Source organism: Typopeltis vanoorti, chromosome 4 (genome assembly GCF_054136105.1).
Source record: "Typopeltis vanoorti isolate ZY-2024b chromosome 4, IOZ_Tvanoo_1.0, whole genome shotgun sequence".
Classification (NCBI taxonomy): Eukaryota; Metazoa; Arthropoda; class Arachnida; order Uropygi; family Thelyphonidae; genus Typopeltis; species Typopeltis vanoorti.
Window position 1 is genome coordinate 160,482,728 of NC_143552.1, and position 22,182 is coordinate 160,504,909.

Below are 22,182 nucleotides of genomic sequence, written 5' to 3' on the forward strand. Positions count from 1 at the left end.
TGCTGTAATAAATTTAGTTTAATTCTTCATCCAAGTGTAAGCAAACAAAGTTTGCACCTGAAAATATCTTTAGGACTGAGGTAAGGTAGTGCAACACCAGGCAACTCTGAGCAAGGGTGGACCAAGCTCTCATCACTCCTTGTCTCTGTATCTCCAATAATGCAAAGCACATCTCCTTGCGGACATGTATACTGCTATGCATTAAGGGAAGAGCCACTACCCAGACCAGTTTCAACCTTTATTGAGGTCTCGTCAGTGGGAGGCAGAAGCAATAGGAGAGGTCATATTTACCTATAGGAGTTGCCAACAGGTGCACCACCTTATTATTGAATTACTCTGGATTTGGAGAAAGATGTTGGAAGTTTATTTTTCACTTGGTTAGATTATAATAAATTTAGTTTAATCCTTTATCAAAGTGAAACAAAGTTTGCGCCTGAAAATATCTTTTTCAAATATTAATGTCAAATCCTCTGTACACTCTAGTGTCCTGCACCAGCAATAAAACATCACTCTCAACAATAACATAGTCAATGAGACTTTTCTTATTCCTTGCCTCTTCTCTCCATGTGAATTTGTGAACATTTTTATGTTGGAACATTGTGTTAGTAATAACCAGTCCATGTCTTGAGCAGAAATCCAACAGGTATTTTCCATTATTATTAGCTTTGTTCTTTTCTCCAAATTTTCCCAAAATATTTTTGTATGTCTGACAATCATTTCCTACTCTGCTATTTAGATCCCAACAAGGACCAACTTTTCCTTTTTCATTGTGTCAATTGCTTTCTCTAAAGCCTCAAAAAAATTCCTCCACTTCTACCTTGGTAGAACCTTCTGTGGGCCATAGGCACAAATAAGTCTTATTGTCCAGTTCCCCATTCTGATATTTGCCCTCATCACTCTATTTGGAATTGCCTGCCATTCAAGAAGATTAGCCTCGTATTTAGTGTTGAATACTATGGCTACTCCTTCTTTTCCTTGATTGTCATTGCCTGAATATAATATTTTTTTTATTTATTGCTCAGAAAGATCTCACCAGTTTTTGCCGTTTTTCTTTTGGTCACCCCTATTATGTTTATCTGGTACTTATCTAATTCCTCACCTAGTTCCATTTCTTTGCCATTCAGGCTTCTTATGTTGATAGTACTGATCTTGAACTCTGGTGATGTTGAGTTGGTTTGTACTTTCAGATTTGTTCCAGTAGCTGACTTTTTCGCTGTTCTCTCTGGTTCCCTACCTTAAGGGTGGCCTCGTTTCATTGGGCAACCACCCAGCCGTCATGCAATTCTGTCATGTTGTACAATCATTTTATATTGGGATTTATGCCAATAAGAATACAGTTTGTTCGGCTAAATCCCAAATTGCCAGCCCATCCTTGTTCATTCAGTATCCAGGTAGATACCTAATAGGGTGCACCACGAGAAGGTGAGGATTGAACATTAGGTCAGAAGCTGTGGCCGGTTCTCTGCATTCCTTTAAAGGCTATGTGGAGGTCTCCTCTCAGTTATACAGCTTTGACTCTTATGCACCCCTAGTATTACTTCACACTTGTGTTTTTTTTTTTTGTTAATTGAAGAAACCTCTTATGGTTCAATAACAATTAGTAATCCTTTATACAGAAGAAATAACCAATAAAACTTGGAAAATTATCAACATTACAACATAAGCTGCGAGCTAAGATTTCCTTTGTCAAAAAATGCCATGATCTCAAGATTATTCCAAACTTTTCAATGCCGAAGGAATCAATCAAGTCTCCAGGTGTCATAATATATTTCTATGCAGGCCTGTGCTGCTAAAACGTGAACTAGCTATTGATATACGTGTTATCTCTGATCTATGGAATTTTATTACCTTCATTGTAGACCCTCAACTTTCTAATATAGTTCTCATTGTGGCTAAATGCTCTCTACACCATTCATTAAATAAACACAAGTGGCATTTACAATGTAAATTCAATTACCTTGCAAAGCACACCTCATACTCTTCCAAAAAATTGTGTAGTAAACATGTCTCTGGTTGCCTGTTAACTGAAAGTGAAACTTTTATTCTTCCAGAAGGATATGATATCTCCTGTTCCTAAAAGGATACTTTATTTACATTTTGGAAAATTATGGAGACATCTACCATGTTTGAGTAAAACTTTAGTTTAATATAAACCAAAATCCACATTCGACGTTACAACCTTTATATCAAGGTCATCTTCTGGAGCATATATACTATATACAGAGAAACAAGCTACACTACAATCTACATGTTTTGTGAAGTTACTGACCAACCGTTACAACAATTATTGGCCTGACCTCTGGAGGTGGGGGGAAACCTTGCTACATCAATGCTAGAGTCCTATTATTAATATTATCTATTGGTTGTAAAATTACATTGGGAGCAACAAGCCAACAACAGGTGCAGTGGATTGCATCCACTGCACCTGTAACTTACCATACATTGGTGAAACAGGACGCACAATCCCTATATGTAAGAAAGAACACATAAGACATTAAATATAACCATTTTGGTTGTTGGATTCTGAATGAAGAGAAATTTAAATTATTAATACTCTCTTCAGAATCCAACATAATCCGCCATGGCAAAGGCTACATTTGCAAATATTATTTAATGTAATTCACTTGTTTATAATTTAATATTCATATAACTACCTTTAACCTTATCTAATATTTAATTAATTAATCAAAGATATATGTATTAATAATGAAAAGACTGTATTAAATATTATTAAGCTATTTTAATTATTATCTTAATATTATATGAACTCGTATTTGATAATTTAAATGCGCATTAATTGAAATGTAAATATTCTTTATTTATTCGTATTTGTAGAAGTTTAGCTTTATGCAATACCTCAATTTTATTATATTTTGTTTGGTTGTCATGGAGACGTATGTAAGTGAGCGAGCACATTTTGGAACACCACGTGAGGAGAAGGTTTATTGAAAAGAGTTTTAGAAAGAAATCACGAGAATAATTTAGGAAGAATGGATATAAAAAGGGAAGAACGCTGAAAATATGGAAAGATTAGATTAATTAAGAGAGAGAGAAAGGAGAGGATTGGCATTAGGTTGGAATCGGAGCATTCGGGAATCACAGTGCGATAATAGCGAGTCGGCAAGTCATTCAAGCAGCTAAATAAAGTCTACTAGTCGAGAGGCGGTTAGCTAATAAGCTGTAGAATAACAGTTATAGCTACGGAAGACAGCTGAGTGACTACTAAATAGACTAGTAATACTTGAGTTGAGATTTAATTTCATGGCCGACCTGTCAAGGACACAGAACCTTGAAATAAAGCACAGAGTTACTAGAGTAGTAGAGGCTGTAAGAAGTTTACCGTTAGCTGTGTTTAGAATTATAGTGCCTAAAGAATTATTTGAATGCAGGAGGAATGAACAACTGTGCATATAAAACCTCAAGTTAAGAGTTATTGTGTATTGCCTTATTTCATGAGTGATCAGTAGTACTTTATGCAAACATTTGTTTATGTGTATTGTGACCGATGATTAATTCAGTTATTGCTTAGAAGAATTTATTTAATGAGTGCCGCATACTGCTCAAAGTGTTTACAGTTATAAAAAAATGTTTGTGTGTAAGTTTATGAAGAAAGAAGATTATCGGTAAGATTATTCCAACCATTTGTAAAAATAATCATATTAAAAAATTCTGAATATTTTTACGTATTAATTATGCTTGTTAGTTTTTGTTTTCATACACGCAGTGTCTGCACTTGTGATGTGCTCGTTATGAAATTAGTATATTAGGAGTAACATGTAAAGAAGTAAAAATATTGAAGTACTTACATGATTATTATTACGATGTTCTTAACTAATTGATAAGTTGTAAGTCGATTTCTAATTCAAATATAAAGAAAATTTATATTCAAAGACTGCGCCACTTTATATCTGAATTAGTTCAAGAATTGAAGATAAACCAACTCTCAACTACCCTTCCTTTATATGTTGTTATTATATATACTGGCCGAGAATATTTAACTTGATTAATTCACCTGCTTTGGTTCGAATATTTTATGAATGGTGCAGTAAAAGAGATTCAGGCAAAATACAACTTTTGATTAACAAAAACAAACATTTAATTTTAAAATCACAAATTTTACACTTAAGTTTAAATCAGTAATTAAGATATCACAAACATTTTAGCTCATAAGTACAATCATACAAACTCAGACAATGGTAAATCTGTCATCTCTAGTACAGTCTTCTTGCAGTTCCTTAAGTTCCAAATACAATAAAATTTGCAGTAACACACCTCTTCACAAACAAACACTTTTAATTTTACACTTCAGTTAATTCTCACCAATAGTTACTGTTAATATAAGGAAATTCTAGGATGAAACTTATACACTTCTCTGTATATAAATATTAATTGAAATAATCTTACCGATAATTTTTTTTCTTCATCTACTTATGCATAAACTCTTTTTATAACTGTAAACACTTTGAACAGTATACAGCACTCATTAAATAAGTCTTCTAAGCAATAACTGAATTAATCGTCGGTCACTATACACATAAACAAACGTTCTTGCATGAAATACTACTGATCACTTATGAATTAAGGCAATATACAATAATTCCTTAACTTGAGGTTTTATATGCACGGCTGTTCATTCTTCCTGCATTCATTTAATTCTTTAGGCAATATATTTCTAAGCACAGCTAACGGTAAACTTCAACTTTACAGCCTCTACTATTCGCTAATAACTCTGTGCTTTGCTTCAAGGTTCTGTATACCCTTGAAAGGTCGGCCCTGAAATTGAATCTTAACTCAAATATCGCTAGTCTATTTAGTAGTCACTCAGCTGTCTTCCGTAGCTGTAATTGTTATTCTACAATTTATTAGCTAACCGCCTCTCGACTAGTAGACTTTATTAGCTGCTTGAGTGACTTGCCGACTCACTATTATCGCACTGTGATTGCCGAATGCTCCAATTCCAACCTAATGCCAATTCTCTTCTTTTTCTCTCTCTTAATAAATTTATAATTTCAGCGTTCATCGCTTATATATCCGTTCTTCCTGCCTAAATTGTTCTCGTGATCTCTTTCTAAAACTCTTTTCAATAAACCTTCTCCTCACGTGGTGTTCCAAAACTCGCGCCCACTTACTTACATGCATCTACATGACAACAAATATTACATAAAGTTAAATTTCTACAAATAGGAATAAATAGAGAATATTAACATTTCAATTAATGCACAGTTAAATTATCAAATACAAGTTCTTATATTAATATGGTAATAGATAAACTAAACTTAATAATATTTAAATACAGTCTTATCACTATTAATACATATATCCTTGATTAAATAATTAAATATCAAATAAAGTTAAAGGTAGTTATATGAATATTAAATAGTAAAATAAGTTGTTTACATTAAATAATATTTACAAGTCTAGCCTTTGTGATGGAAGATCATGTTGGATTCTGAAGCAAATAATTACTCCAATCTCTATATATTCAGAATCCAACAATATTGCCCTAATTTAAGGTCTAACAAATAGCATGCCTTAAGTTTTTCACCTAATTTGATAATCTTGCACCTAGTTACAGAAATGTAGGTCCCTTTTTTTTGTCCACGGCTGTAAAAGTTTTTCTTGAGATCCACTTTAATACAGGGTGACTTTTAAGTGATGAAGGGATTTAAAATGTGAATAACTTTTTTGATTATTAATTTTTTTCATTTTATTTTTTTCAGGTATTCTAAGGAACATTTGTGAAATTAATCATGGGAAAGGTCACAACCCAACGAACCAAAATCATGCAATTTTATTTTGAAAATCACCACATTTTTGGCAAGCAAATAAGATCTGCAATTAATTGGCAATTACGTTCTCCAGATCTTATGGCTCCCAGCGTCTTTCTGTGGGGTTACCTGAAGGAAAAGGTGTATGTGAACAAATACTCAGACAATTCAACAGCTGAAGGAGAACATCCGTGCAGAAATTAAGGTGCTGCAGCCAAAAACATTAACAGCTGTCATGAAACATGCTGTAGAAAGGGCCCCATCTTTGTGAAGTCACAAATGAAAGACATTTACGTGATATGGTTTTTCATAACTAATATAAAAAGAAAACCTCCAGGTTCTGTATTTCATTATAACAAAAAAAAATAATAAAAATAATTCATAAATAAATAGTTATTAAATGTTTAAACCTCTTCATGACTTACGGGCCATCCTGTATAAAAAATTGACAGAATTTTTTCTTAATGACTTGTATTTTATGGTTCAAAAAACCTATGGAAAGAATACATATTTATTAAGAAGAAAAAGTGCATAAATTGACTGATTTGGAAGAAAAGTTCTGAAATATAGTATTGCACTATCAAAATAAGTGGTGATAGTAATAAATTTAGTTTAATCCTTTATTCAAGTGTGTGCAAACAAAGTTTGCACCTGAAAGTATCTTCAGGACTGGGGTAAAGTGGTACAACACCGGGCAACTCTTTGCAAAGGTGGAGCAAGCTACCAACACACCTATCTCAGCATCTCCCATAATGCAAAACACATCTCCTTGCAGATATGTATAATGTTATGCATTAATTGAAGGGCCACTACCCAGACTAGTTTCGACCTTTATTGAGGTCTCTTCAGTGGGAGCCAGGCCCAAGTGGAGATACCAGGCAGAAGCATTAGCAAGGCCATCTCCTCCTATAGGAGCTGCCAAATGGTGTGCCACCTTTTTATACTCTGGATTTAGAGAAAGATGTTGAAAGATTATTTTTCACTTGGGCCTGGCTCCCACTGAAGAGACCTCAATAAAGGTCGAAACTAGTCTGGGTAGTGGCCCTTCCCTTAATGCATAACGTTATACATATCTGCAAGGAGATGTGTTTTGCATTATGGGAGATACTGAGATAGGAGTGTTGGTAGCTTGCTCCACCTTTGCAAAGAGTTGCCCGGTGTTGTACCACTTTACCCCAGTCCTGAAGATACTTTCAGGCGCAAACTTTGTTTGCACACACTTGGATAAAGGATTAAACTAAATTTATTATAGTTCTGACCAAGTGAAAAATAATCTTTCAAGTGGTGATAGTATACACCAGAAAATTGTGATGTTTGAAATTATTTTGACCTTATCCAATATCTTGACACTTATTATTAGACAATTTACTGTGCATTAAATTTTTTTGTATTACTCAAGCGAAGGTTTTAATTATACTTTCAATAGGGTGTACTTGATATTATAGTAGTTTTAACATAATATTTTTGATCAACACTTTTTTCCACATAATTCTCTTATCTGTCAGGTTCTTACATTTTGATTTTCTGAAGCTTATTTGTATCAAACCACCCATATTTTGGTTGTTTTGAATTTTTACCCTGCAGTGTTTTTTTTTTTATTTTTCTTTCCTCTCTCAGACACTTGTTTTGCTAATCTTTCATCTCCCATTCTATTTAAATGACCATGCTATCCTAGATTAGCTCATCTGAACTATTCTTGAATATTAACAATATCATGATATTGTATGTTATCTTCATATTTAATATGGTTCTGCCATTGATTCAATCCTTTCACTCCTCTAATTTTTTCAGAACTATCTGGCTCTCTAGCCTTTGGTCAACTGTTTTATTTCTAACCCAACTCTCGGAACGGAACCTTATATTAAAATTGCTTTGAACACTGTCTTGTATGCTATAGCCTTTGGGTTTGCCTTTCTCATTTATTCCATGTAAATTTATTTGTCTGGTTTCTGACCATGCCACACTTTGTCTTCTTCATTAAAAAAATAAAGTAAAGGCAGTGTGCCCAAATTACAAAAAACTCTTAACTTCTTCTGTTGGTTCTCTACTAACAATCCAGGTGATATTTCCAATTTTCCTGTCTGTTTTTATCATTTCATCATTACAGCTAGTACCTTATACAGACTTTTGTTTAGGATCTTCAATCCTATATCTTGGATATAATGACAGTTTAGATAACAAACTCTTGGTTTAACTTAATATTTAATTTCATGCAACAGTGTCGCAGACTTTAATTTGGCTATATTTAGGAATATGAAACTCCTTACTCTTTTGAAGTTTCATTTTTTTTCTTTCTTCTCCACGACATAGGTTCACCTCCACGTTAAAAGTTACAACTTGTCACTTCTGTGAGAAACCAATGTTTTTTGGATATAGGTGTAAAGAGTGCAAGTAAGTACAGCTTCTGTTTTGCATATATTAATAATTCCAAGATTATTAAATAACCATTCATTGCTGTTTACATCATTCCTTTTAATCAGTGAAGATCGATGTATATTTGAAAGCTCAAACTTCATAAATTGAATTATTTTTTTTAAAATATATATTTGCTAATGTATGATAATGCCTTTAATCAACTTAAAATATATTCCTTATATATGATTTAACGACAACATTGTTACGCAGGTATCTCCATGGCAAGTCTGCACTAACCATTATTCATACAGTACCTATCATACCTCTTTTTAAACTTATTGACTGCTAATGGGTAATGCCTTGTAAACTTAATGTTTTTCTTTTATATAATTCAATGACAATATTATTATACAGGCATCTTCATGGAGTCAAAGACTCATTGTGGAGGTCCACACTAACCATTATTCATACTGCCTCTTAAACTTATTCATTGACAAAGCACTTATGACCACCTCCAGCAGTTCATGCCATTCATTCATCACTTCCCTTGCAAAAATTCTAGTCCTCATGATCTTGCTAACTCACACTTATACTACTTGAACACTATCTGTTGTACTCTCCCTTCATGTCTAAATTTTTGTAGCCTACACTCCTTGAATCTGTTCTCTTTGAGAGCATTCCATAGACCTATTACCATCTTGGTTACTTGCGTTTGGTGTCTACTTCCTCATTTCCAAGAAACCCTGATGACCAGATCTGCACAGAGTAGCTAGATATGACCTTAAAGATGGATTCCTATCTTTATTTGTTAGTGTTTTCTTCAACAACCAAATATCCTTTGTACTATTTTGTCTGTTTTTGCAATATGCCTTCTGAACTTTGACTTGCCATCTACCTTCAATTCAAAATCTTCAGCCTCATCAATTTCCTGCATCCATTTCCATCAACGTAATGCACACATAATCTTTTCATCTTTTACATTTGCCACATTAAATTCATAACCATTAATCATTACCTACACTGTTGAAATCATTGTACAGATCTCTGTATCACCATTATTAACTGTTGCCTACTACAGTCTAACATCATTGAGAAGCAACTACAAACTGGATATTCCTCTCAAATCATTCCACATATCATTAAGGTGCAGGTTAGATAGCATTATCCCAAGTAAAGAGCTCTGTGGTGCATCACTGATTACTTGCAGTCACACTCACATCAGCTTTATATCCAACCCCATTTGCTCCAGTTCACATAAGTGTTGCAGTGTCCTCCTATGGGAAAGCATTTGTTCTAGTCGTTTTAGTATTTTTTGGCATGATTATTTTATCTGCTTTATGCAGTAAACTTTCCGTATGGTGTCATAAGCTGATGTTAAGTCTATGAAGGCAGTACCTTTTTAAACCCTTTTGGTATCCAGATTCTATGTATGTTGTGAGAGCTGTAGGTTGTGTGGGTTGTAGGACCTGATTGCAGCAGCTTCTGCCATGCCTAAACATAGGCCTAATACCTCACCTTCGAGGTCCAAATGCCAACTATGGTATCCTGTACACTACAAGAAATGAGCTATCAATACAGAACTAAGTTGAGATAATGGAACAAAAGACAAGCTCTTGGTCAGATTAATAACCCATTTATTATTAAATAACTTAAGTAGAGTCAACTTAACAAATTGCATTGAGTTTTCTTTCAAAATGTGGTTTACCCAATGAGCTGCTGATGTATTTGTGAGAGAGGAAAAAAAAAGTAAAAAAGTTCCATTTCTAGACAAATCACAGAACAGTCAGAGGATTTGTCTAGTTTTCACGTTATATAACAATTTCTTGTTGCTGAACATGTATGTCGCATTGTAAATTATTATTATTATTATACTGGGTATCTCATTGGAATCAAAAGACTCATTTTGGAGCTCCACACCAACAATTATTCACACATTGCTTATCATACAGGGTGTTTAAAGGTCAAATAATTGAAAGGAGATCTCCTTTCAATTATTGTCCTAATGTCCAGTAAACTAATGTCCAATCCTCACCTTCTCATAGTACACCCTATTAGGTATCTTCTACCTGGATACTGAACGAACGAGGTAGGTTGGCAGTATTTTGTTTAGGATATAGCTGATGAAATTGCATTCTTATTGGCTTAAACCATAATATAAAATGCTGATACAACATGACAGAATTTCATGATGGCTGGAGCGTTGGCAGGTTAAACAAGGTCCCTGTTGTTTTTGCTAGGGAACTAGGGCAAACAGCAAAAAGTCAGCTACTGGAACAAATCCTAAAACACACACCACAACTCAACATCACCAGAGTTCAAGATTGCTACTATCAACATAGGAAGCCTGAATGGCAAAGAAATGGAACTAGCTGAGGAATTAGATAATTACCAGATCGACATAATAGTGATGACTGAAACAAAAAAAGACAAAAACTGGTGAGATCTCTCTGAGTAATAAATACAAAATGTTATATTCAGGCAATGACAATCAAGGAAAAGGAGTAGCCATAGTATTCAACACTAAATGTGAGGCTAATTTTCTTGAATGGCAGGCAATTTGGAAAGCAGCTGAAATAGATGATATTCGACCAGAAATGCTCAAGTATGGAGGTATAAAAGTCTACAGTGGCTGCACTGCATAGTTCAGAAGGTCTGCACACAGGGATGAATTCCAGATGATTGGAATAGAATGCTCATAGTACCCATATATAAAAAGGGAAATAAAACAATGTGAGAATTACAGAGGTATTTCTCTACTGAGTGTTCCTGGTTAGATTTATGCAAGTATACTTGAGAAATGATTCAAAAGGATTATAGAAGGGAAGCTTGGTGAAGAACAAGGTGGAATCAAGCCAAATAGAGGCTGTCAGGATCAGATTTTCACTTTACGACAAATAGTTGAGAAATCATGGGAATGTAACAAAGATCTGTATTTAAGTTTGTAGATCTGGAAAAGGCATATGACAAGGTACCAAGAGAGAAGCTATTCAATACGCTACATTCATATGGTGTCGCTGGAGCATTATATCAAGCAATGTTTAGTCTTTATTTGAGTTGTAAGTCAGCAGTCATGTAAGAAAATTGAACATACAACAGAATACAAATATTTAAGCACCTACTTTACTGCAGATGGAAAGCAAGATAAAGAAATAAAAATAAGAACAGCCATAGCTAAGGATGCATTCTGGAAAAATAAAGATCTGCTCAAAAGTTCTGTGAGTATCGAGACAAAGAAAAGAATGATAAGAACATTAGTGTGGCCAATTTTCACATATGGAAGTGAGGCCTGGTTATTCAGGAAGAGAGTAAGGCAACAGATAATGGCCTTTGAAATGTGGTGCTATAGAAGAGCTCAGAAAATCCCATGGACAGAACATGTGACAAATACTGATGTCCTACAGAGAATGAGAACACAGAGATCTTTATTACAGGAAATAATCCAAAGAAAGATGAGATTGACAGGACGTGTACTGAGAGGTTCAGCAGTACAGAGGATATTAACAGTTTTAGAAGGAAAAAATATGGGAAAAGGATCGAGAGGCAAAAAACGAAGGACATGGATTGAAGATATAAGATCATGGACAGGATCACATGGCTATGCAGAAACAAAAAGGAAAGCCACCAACAGAGAGAACTGGAAGGACATGGTGCTGCACCCTCTCACTGAGGAAGCTACATGAAGGAAGAAAATCAGCAGTTAGAATTGAAGGAAGTACATGAAGATATTTTAATGTTAAATCTGGTGCAAGTCAAGGATGTATATTAGCCCTCTCTGTTATTCATTATCTATATGATCACATTATGAAGGAATGTGGTATTAAACCTGATATCAAAATTGGAGATGACAATGTTAGCACTTTGCTTTATGTGGATAATGTTATACTTCCAAATAAGTCGGCTACATGTCTACAAGATTTCCTGACTAAATTGAATAACTGTTATAATTGATATGGTATGAAGTCAGCAATAACAAGACAAAGTCAATGAAAATAGGCAGAATCATTGAAAATATCAACTGCATTGTGAATAGAGAACCTATAGAAGAAGTGAAACATTTCACTACTTAGGCACGATTTTTAGTGAAGATGGTAAATTAAATATGGAAATAGACAACAGAATCAACAAAGTTGGTATAGTAGGAAGTCAATTGAATAAATTTGTATGGAATAAGAAAGAAATTAGTCAAAACGCTAAATTAGTTGTATAAAAGACTGTGTTGACACCAGTTTTAACTTATGGATCTGAGAGCTGGGTTAGAGGTAAAACACTTGACCAAAGACTAGAGACAGCAGAAATGAGAGTCCTGAGGAAGATTGGGGGCATGAACAGATAGCAATAATGGTAATATCATATTAATAACAAAGATATTAGGTAAGAACTTAACATTGTTAGCATCCAGGAATGTGTTAGCAGAGCTAATCTCGGATAGTATGGTCACTTAAACAGAATGGGGAGAGGAAAGATCAGCAAGTGTTCTCTGCCATGTTGGCAGGAAAAAGACCCAGAGGAAGACCAAGATATATGTGGATTGATACAGTAAAAAATGCTTTAGAAGATAGAAATATAAGATCTGATAATGTTGGAGTCTTGACAGGTAACAGATTGATTTGGAGGAAAATTGTAGATGGAAAGTTAGTAATGATGTTAATTTTTCATGTAGTACTATCATACCCTGTACACCCCTTGAGGGTACATGTCAGGAATTTGATAATGCCCATCATACCTCTCCTGAAACTCTTTCACTCGCAACTGATTGTGGGTGCCCTGAGAGTGAAAATCCATTCCACTCATTGACTGCTCTCCAAGCAAAAAGTATCTACTGTGCACACCCATACCAACTACTTTCATACAACTTCTAGTTGTGATCCCTTGTTCTCTCTCTCTCTACTCATCTATTGAAAATTTTCTTTTGTTTCAATCTTATAGAATCCATGTAGTAACTTGTCTCTCATGTCCATTCTCGTGTTAACTGAACTCTGTAACCCACACACCTTTGCTCTGTCTTCATAGGAGCATTCCACAATCCTATCATCAGCTTTGTCATCCTCATCTGCAAGAAACCCAGGTGACTGAATGTGTGCACAGTAATCAAGAGATATGACTTCATCATAGTCGTATAATGAGGGATAGGGATAATCTTTGTATCTTTACTTGTCAATGTGTTTTTCAACATTCAAGTAATCCTTGGAGCTGTTTTGCTAGCTTCTGCTATATACACCCTCTGTTCAAAAAGAAACTGAACTTTTTGAAAATAAAAGAAACTAGTGGCACCACTTGTATCTTTTTGTTGTCGAATGTGGCAACCTTCATTAGTGTTGTGGCAACTGTTTATGACATTTGTTTCATTAGAAACCGATTTATAGTGCCAAGAGTGACAGTGTGTTTTGATGAATGGTCGGAAAATGAGTTTCATACAGAGAGTTGCAATTGACTCGTGTTAAACTTGGTAAATGTTTTACCGAAACACATCAAATGCTTCAAAAATTATACGGTGATGAATTCTTATCCCATACTCAAGTTTACGAGTGGTTTAAGCGATTTCAAAGTGGTCGTGAAATGCTTGAGGATGACGAAAATCCAGGCCTTCCAAAAACTGGACTAAGAGAAGTTAACATCCAAAAAGTGCATGATTTCATCAAAGAAAACCCGAAATAGTCCATGAGATTGATTTATTTGAGGATGAATTATGGATTCCAAAATCAACTGTGCACAACATTTTGACCGACAGTTTGGACCTTCGTAAATTGAATTCGTGATTTGTTACCCACAAGTTGACCGATGAATGGAACACTGCAAGGACCTCATTAAAACTGCTCGTAAGAACTCAAACTTCCTTGAAACAATTGTTACTGGTAATAAAATGAGATGTTTTGAGTATGAGCCCAAAACAAAGCTGCAGAGTGCCGGGTGGAGACCACCAGAAGAGGGGCATCCAAAAAAAAGTCGCTTAGAGAAGTCAAAAGTAAAGACAATGCAGATTTGTTTTCATGATTCCAATGGCATTATCCACAAAGAATTCGTTCTGCCTGGCCAAACAGTCAATGGTGAGTTTTATCTCGAAGTTTTTGAAGTGATTGATAGTGAGAATTCTTCGCATACGGCATGAATATCGTGATGCAGGAAGCTGGTCACTTTTGCACGATAATGCACCATCTCATCGTTTGAACATTGTGAGGCAGTTTTTGAGCAAAAACCAAGTATGTGTGTTGGATCACTCACTGTATTCACCTGATTTTGCACCCTGTGACTTCTTTATCTTCCACCGACTTCATTTGCCGATGAAAGGAAAGCGATACAACACCATTGAAAACATTCAAGTGGCAGTAACCACAACCCTCAACAGTATCCCAAAAACCAATATAAAAAACTCATTTAACGAATTACCATATTTGCCGGTGTATAAGGCGCACTTTTTTTCTTTGAAAATAGATCTGAAAAACAGGGTGTGTCTTATATGCTGATACTCAGTTTTTTATTACTGTACTTTCATTTCTGGAAATTTTCTCTGTTCCGAGTTACGCAGTATTTTTCTTGCTTCCTTGCAGTGTGAGAGAGCATTCCAGTTACATAGAATTCAGTGGATGCACATGTGCTGTCGACGACGATCACAGCTGTTAAATCACAGATATGAAATTAAATTTTCTCTAAATTTCTTGGCAAATTATGGCTGAAAAATGTCGGCATTGCTACAATATTGCATACAAGTTACGTTGCATATGCTAAAGAACATGGAAATAGGACTGCAGAGAGGCATTTCAGGTCACCCCCAACTGAGAAAATGATAAAAACTTGGCAGAATCAGGAAGAGGATCTAAAAAAAGCAACTCACAGTAAACATAACCTACGAAGTGGAACTGCAAAATGTTGAGGCAGAACTGAATACTTGGATTTTAGACCACAGAAAAGTGGGACTTTCAGTGTCTACAAAAATGATTATTCATCAAGCAAAAGCGATAGCAACTAACAGAGGAATTGGCAACTTTACTGGATCAACATCATGGTGTTGAAGATTCATGAAGAGAAACCAGCTATATATGCAGACTAAAACAAAAATATCACAAAAGATGCCAGCTGAATATGAAGAAAAAAATATTGAATTTCATTATGTAAATTCATTATAATATTCAGTGATAAATTTTTTTTTCCTAAAAATTGTGTACCAAAAACGGGGTGCGTCTTATACGCCAGTAAATATGATAATTGACCTTGCCAAACGCTGTATCGAAGCTGAGGGAGAGTATATTGATTGAAATAAATGATTTGAATAATTATAATTGGCCTGTGTTTTATTTTCTATCAAAAGTTCGGTTTCTTTTTGGACAGAGGGTGTAGCCTCCGAACTTCAAATCTCTGAGCACAATCATCTCTAGTTTCATCAATTTCCTGTAATTCAGTACCATTAGTGTAAAAAGATTACAAAGTATGTAATCTTTTTACCCCAAAGTGCATTACTTTACGTTTTGCTACATCAAATTGACAGACATTGTCTTTTGCACATATTTCCAGTTTATATAAATCATACTGCAAGATATCTACCTCACCTTGATCAACTATTGTGCTCCTCAGTTTTGCACCATTAGCAACTGAATAACCTCCCTTAAATCTTTCACTATATCATTAATATGCAAATTGAAGAATAGTGGACCTAATACAGAACCATGAGGCACTCCAATTGCCACTCTCATTCTTCTAAATTCCTGCTCCACCATATATTATCTGGTACCTGTCTGTCAGCTTTCTCCATCTCTGCCATCAGCCTCATCCATTCTCACATGCTCCAACTTATGCAATAGTTTTCTATGTGGTATTCCATTAAATGTCTTTGCAATGGTCTGCAGTATCATGGTGTAACAATATCTTTTATCCAATTCTACTGTCACATTTATTATAAAATATGAATAAATTACTAATGCAGGACTACCTTTTACAAAGCTATGCTGCCTGCCGTAGAGTATCATATTCCTATCCACCAATTCCTGAAAATTACCTTGAACTAACTATTCCAATGTTTTAACAACCCCCGAGATACTATTTATTCTGGAATTTGCTACTTCTGTTTTGCAGCCACCTTTATGTAATAGGACTATCTTATCCTCTCTTTCCACACCCCATTGGAACCTAGATTAATGACTTTATCAGAGGCACTACCAGTTCTCTTGCACATTCTAGTAGCATGCAGGCTGACATACCATGCAGTGCCACTGCTGTATTCACATTGATATTTTTCAATTATGCTGAGCACATTCAGTTTGTCTACAACAAAAATATGATATATTTCATTTAGATTATTTTACCATTTATCTTCTCCATGTCCATTTTTGCTATGTTGGTTTTGAATATGTTCATTATTTTTGAATTTCCCATAGGATGTTCTTTAAGTATTTTGTGTATTTATAAGGATTTCTATTCTGTATTGTTTTCACTTTTTCTTTAACTATAATTATTTTTATTCTTATGCTGTAGTTATTATGATTTTTTATTATACAAGCTCTTTCAGTGTCATATTGGCTAAATACATATTATAGTATTCAAAAGAAGAGCCAAGAAAATTCATATCAGCGATGTAAAAGAAATAGGGATGTTAAATATTCATTCTTTCATAGTAGAATAAATATAGAAAATTTGAAAGTTTCAAAAATTAACAGATCTCATATGAATACAACACTCAGCATTGTAGTTTCTTTAGCTTGCGCTACTTAAAAGATATGAATCTTTGTCTTTTATCATCATCAAATTCCTGAGTACTACATGAAATATTTACATCATTAATAACTTCCTATCTACAATTTTCCTCCAAATCAGCCTGTTACTTGTCAAGACTCCAACATTACCAGATCTTATATTTCTATCGTCTAAGGCGCTTTTTACCGTATCAATCCACCTATATCTTGGTCTTCCTCTGGGTCGTTTTCCTGCAAAACTTGTTAGAGAACACTTGTTTTGCTAATTTTTCCTCGCCCATTCTGTTTAAGTGACCATACCATCTGAGATTAGCTCTGCTAACGCATTCCTGGATGCTGACAATGTCAAGTTCTTTCCTAATATCCTCGTTTTTAATATGATATTACTATTATTGCCATCTGTTCATGCCCTTAATCTTTCTCTGGACTCTCATATCTGTGGTCTCTAGTCTTTGGTCAAGTGTTTTACTTCTGACTCAGCTCTCAGATTCAAAAGTTAAAACTGGTTTGAACACTATCTTGTATACAGCTAATTTAGTATTCCGACTAATTTCTCTCTTATTCCATTTGAATTTATTCAATTGACTTCCTACCATACCAGCTTTGCTGATTCTGTTGTCTATTTCCATATTTAATTTACCATCTTCACTAAAAATCGTGCCTAAGTAGCTGAAATGTTTTACTTGTTCCACAGGTTCTCCATTCACAACACAGTTGACATTTTCAATGATTCTGCCTATTTTCATTGTCTTTGTCTTTTTATTGCTGACCTTCATACCATATCTATTACAACAGTTATTCAATTAGTCAGAGAATCTTGCAGACTTGTAGTGGATTTATTTGAAAGTATAACATCATCCGCATAAAGCAAAGAGCTCACAATAACATCTCCAATTTTGATATCATGTTTAATACCACTTTCCTTCATAATGTGATCCATATAGATAATGAATAACAGTAGGGATAATATACATCCTTGTCTCCCACCAGATTTAACATTAAACCATCTTCCTGTACTTCCTTCAATTCTAACTGCTGACTTACAACTCAAATACAGACTACGTATTACTTGATATATTGCCCCATTGACACCATATAACTGTAGTGTATTGAATCGCTTCTCTCTTGGCACCTTGTCATATGCCTTTTCCAAATCAACAAAACTTAAATACAGATATTTGTTATATTCCCATGACTTCTTCACTATTTGTCGTAAAGTGAAGATCTGATTCTGACAGCCTCTATTTGACCTGAATCCAGCTTGTTCTTCACCAAGCTTTTCATCCGCAATTCTTCTCACTGGTTTTTCTAGTATACTTGCATATATCTTACCAGGAACACTCAATAGGGAAATACCTCTGTAATTCTCACATTCAGTTTTATTTCCCTTTTTATATATGGGTACTATGAGAGCTCTACTGTAATCATTGGGAATTCGTCCCTCTGTCCAGGCATTCTGAACTATGCAGTGCAGCCACCGTAAGACTTTTATACCACCATGCTTCAGCATTTCTGGTCAAATATCATCTACTCCTGCTGCCTTTCCACATTTCAAGTCTTTGACGGCTTTTTCTACTTCAAGTATGGATATGTATTCCTGACCTCATGCCTGGTCAGTGTTTTTTTACCACTGTGCTGTCATCACTGCTTGTTTCATTTAGCAGTTTTTCAAAGTCATTACTCCATACTTCAAGGATATCTTTTTCTCCTGTTTTCATGTCACCTTTATCACCTCTAACTCCTTTTACAGCACTCTTTCCTCCATTCCTAAACTTCTTCAATAACCTCCAGATTATTTTGCCACCTTCTTGATATTTATTTTCTATGTTCTTGCCAAAGTCCTCCCATGACTTTCGTTTAGCTAGTTTTACACACTGTTTAGCTTTCTTACATTTGTCTCTGTATTCTCTAAGAGCACAAGCTGACTTATTTGTCAGGAACTTTTGATATGCTTTCTTCTTTCCCTTCACTGCCTCTTTAACTTCCTGTGTCCAAAATGGAGTTTTAATTTTTCTATCCTTGTAGACAACTTCACCACATGCCTCTCTAGCTGAATCAATCAGGGTTTTCTTCAATTCTTGCCACTGAATCTCCAAGGTTTGATTCTTGTTCTGAAACTCTTTCATTTTTTTTCAATAATCTTTGTGTATTTTAGACTACAGTTCACATCTGAGAGCTGCTCAACTTTTATTCGCTTTAAAACTTTCTTACATGTTATTCTTTTGAATATGAAATTCAATTTTATTCTGCTCAAGACTAAATAGTGATCACTTCCAATTTCAAATCCTCTGTGCACTCTGGTGTCCTGCTCCAGGTAGAAAACATCACTCTCAACAATAACATAGTCAATGAGACTTTTCTTATTCCTTGCCTCTTCTTTCCATGTGAATTTGTGCACATATTTATGTTGGAACATGGTGTTAGTAATAACCACTCCATGTCCTGAGCAAAAATTCAACAGGTATTTGCCATTATTATTAGCTTTGCTCTTTTCTCCAAATTTTCCCAAAACATTTTTGTATGTCTGACAATCACTTCCTACTCTGCTATTTAGATCCTCAACAAAGACCAACTTTTCCTTTTTCATTGTGTCAGTAGCTTTCTCTAGAGCCTCAAAAAATTCCTCCACTTCTACCTTAGTATAACCTTCTGTGGGACCATAGGCACAAATAAGTCTCATTGTCCAATTCCCCATTCTGATATTTGCCCAAATCACTCTACTCGAAACTGCCTGCTATTCAAGAAGATGAGCCTCATATTTTGTGTTGAATACTATGCCTACTCCTTCTTTTCCTTGATTGTCATTGCTTTTATTAGTGCTTTTAATGAAGGTTTCTACAGGCCTGACAGCTGTTTCTCATCAGAGACCAGGCTGAAACCTCAAGAGGACAAGCCCTCAAGTTTTCATATTTATTTGACTATGAAATAAGGAATGATCTTTAACATCCCCCTATTTCTATTTATTATTATTATCATCATCAATGGGCCTCCGTGGAGTCAAGAGAGTCATCACGGGAGGACCCACTTTCACATGTCTCTCATCATACCTCGATTTAAATGCATTCACTTGCCCCTGCACACACCACACTCTCAGGCAGTTCATTCCAATCACCTACCACTCTCCATGCAAAAAATCTACTCCCCCTCCACTTGATCACATGAACCCACCTTATATAGCTTCCAGGGATGACCTGTGTTCTCCCTGTCTCCAGATATTCTATGAAAAATCTCGTTGACACTAATCTGGTAATTATCCCTTGCCAACTTATACATCTCAATTATGTCTCCCCTCTTTCTTTTATCCACTGTGCTCTGTAATTTGCATTCTCTCAATCTGTCCTCATATTCCAGTGACCAGAAACCAACTTACTCAATCATCTCTGAACCCTCTCCAACATCTCATCATCCTTTTGAAAACCTGACAACCAAATCTGTGCACAGTAATCCATATGTGGCCTGATCAAAGTTTTGTACAATAGAATTGAAAATCCTTACTTCTACACTCTACACGTCATTGTGCACTGCATCAAGTTAAGCTGCTGTGTTGTTCTCATAATTTTAGCAAAATGTCCACAAAATTTCTTCAAGTCCACCATAACCTCTAAAATATGCCCACCAATCCTATACTCTGCATCCCATCTTTGCTTCCCAAATTTTAAAGCCTTACACTTTGCAATGTTAACCTGACACTCCCCCCCCCCCCCCCCCCACACACACTCACTTGCCTATTCAAACAGTTTATTTAGGTCCCTTGCAAAACTTCAACATCTGTTCCTTCTCATAACTCTCCCTAACTTTAAATCATCTGCAATACAAGCAGCTGTATATCACCTTTTAAGTCCTTTCCAGTGTTATTTACATACAAATTAAACAACGTCTTCAAAACAGACCCCTGGAGCATACCACTAATGACTTTCCTCTTCTGGGGATATTACTCCCCATACACAACATATCAGATAGCCAATCTCTAATCCAGTGCTCTAATCTGCTATCCAACCCCATCTGTTCCAATTTAACTACTAGTTTGTCATGTGGATCTATCGAAAGCCTTTGCAAAATCTAAATATGCTACTGTATATGTATCCCCCCTTGTCCAATGTATTCTTCACCTTGATAACAAGTAAGCAGATTACTAAAACACTATCTTCTTTTAGCAAACCCATGCTGTCCATTAAAAATAATTTTATTTGTACTGCTGTCCATGCAGTTCTGAATCTTTGTCATTACTAGCATCTCCAGCACCATGACCACAACTGCAAACAAGCAGATTGCCTATAATTCGAAGCCTTAGTCTTATGAAATGGAACAATTTTGCCATCTTTCCACTAATTTGGACCTGGGTTAATCTAAGACTCATATTAAAAATGTACTTTAAAGCTGTTGTTAACTCCCTGGAACATTTCAAGACACATGGCAATATACCATCAAGTCCCATGGCTCTGTTAACATCAAGTTTCTCAATTCCTTATATACCTCTTGCTCACTCACCATCAATGGTTCTTCCCTCATTCCTACTGCTTTCAAATTCTGCATTATGTTACAATCACAAGGATGAAATACTTTATTGACTGCTCATTAAACATCTCTACTATATCCTCCTCAGCGTTTATCATTCTCCCATTATCACAAACCAACATCAACCTCCCATAATCATTCTTCCTTCTACTGACCACATATCAAAAACTTCTCTAGGATTTCTTTAGGCATCATTTTCTAACTGCTGCTCATACCACACTTTTGCTACACTTACTAAATAAGTCACCTTCCTTGCTTGATATTTGTATTCCTCATGTAACTGATTATCTCCATTCATCCTGCACAATGCCTTTTTCTTCAAGATTGCTTGTTTCACCTCTTCAGTCATCCATTTTACACCTGCCTTATTTAATCCCCTGACCTTTGGAATACGTTGAGTCGTTGCCTCTGTGAGATACTTCCTGAGTAGAGACCGAGCAGCAGTGATTTCCTTCCTATGCAATTGCTCATTCCATGACATTGCTGCAAGCCGCCTCCTGAGTTTGCCATAAGCACCTACCTGATGTGGCTGACCACCACCCAAGTGATTACTTCATTGTAACTTTCTCCAACTGGAAGATGTGGCACTTCATCTATAACTATCTTCTAATAAGATAATCAAATCCAAGACTCTTGATCCACGTGTGGCCTCTGTTACATACCAGAGGTAGTAACAGAGGCCACACTGCCTTCCAAATTAACAGATCTATATCAACACCCTGCTAAACATTTCATCCTGTCCACCTCCACTTCCCACCATGCTGCTTCAAAACCACTGTCAGTATTTATTTTCTCCTGTCACCTACACCGTAGATGGGTACAACTCCTCTGCCAGCATCAATAAATCCCCCCCCCCCTTTTTG

At 35.4% G+C, this 22,182-nt stretch overlaps 1 protein-coding gene across 4 annotated transcripts in view; it reads left to right on the forward strand.

The window, feature by feature from the left end:
* LOC150107798 (kinase suppressor of Ras 1-like) overlaps nucleotides 1-22,182 on the forward strand; it is a 441,142-nt gene that overhangs the window by 161,207 nt on the left and 257,753 nt on the right. For all 4 annotated transcript variants that reach the window (XM_090391553.1, XM_090391555.1, XM_090391554.1 and 1 more), the window contains exon 7: nucleotides 8,079-8,159. In XM_090391553.1, the coding sequence (XP_090247679.1) occupies nucleotides 8,079-8,159 (81 nt within the window). The remainder of the gene's footprint in view (nucleotides 1-8,078; nucleotides 8,160-22,182) is intronic.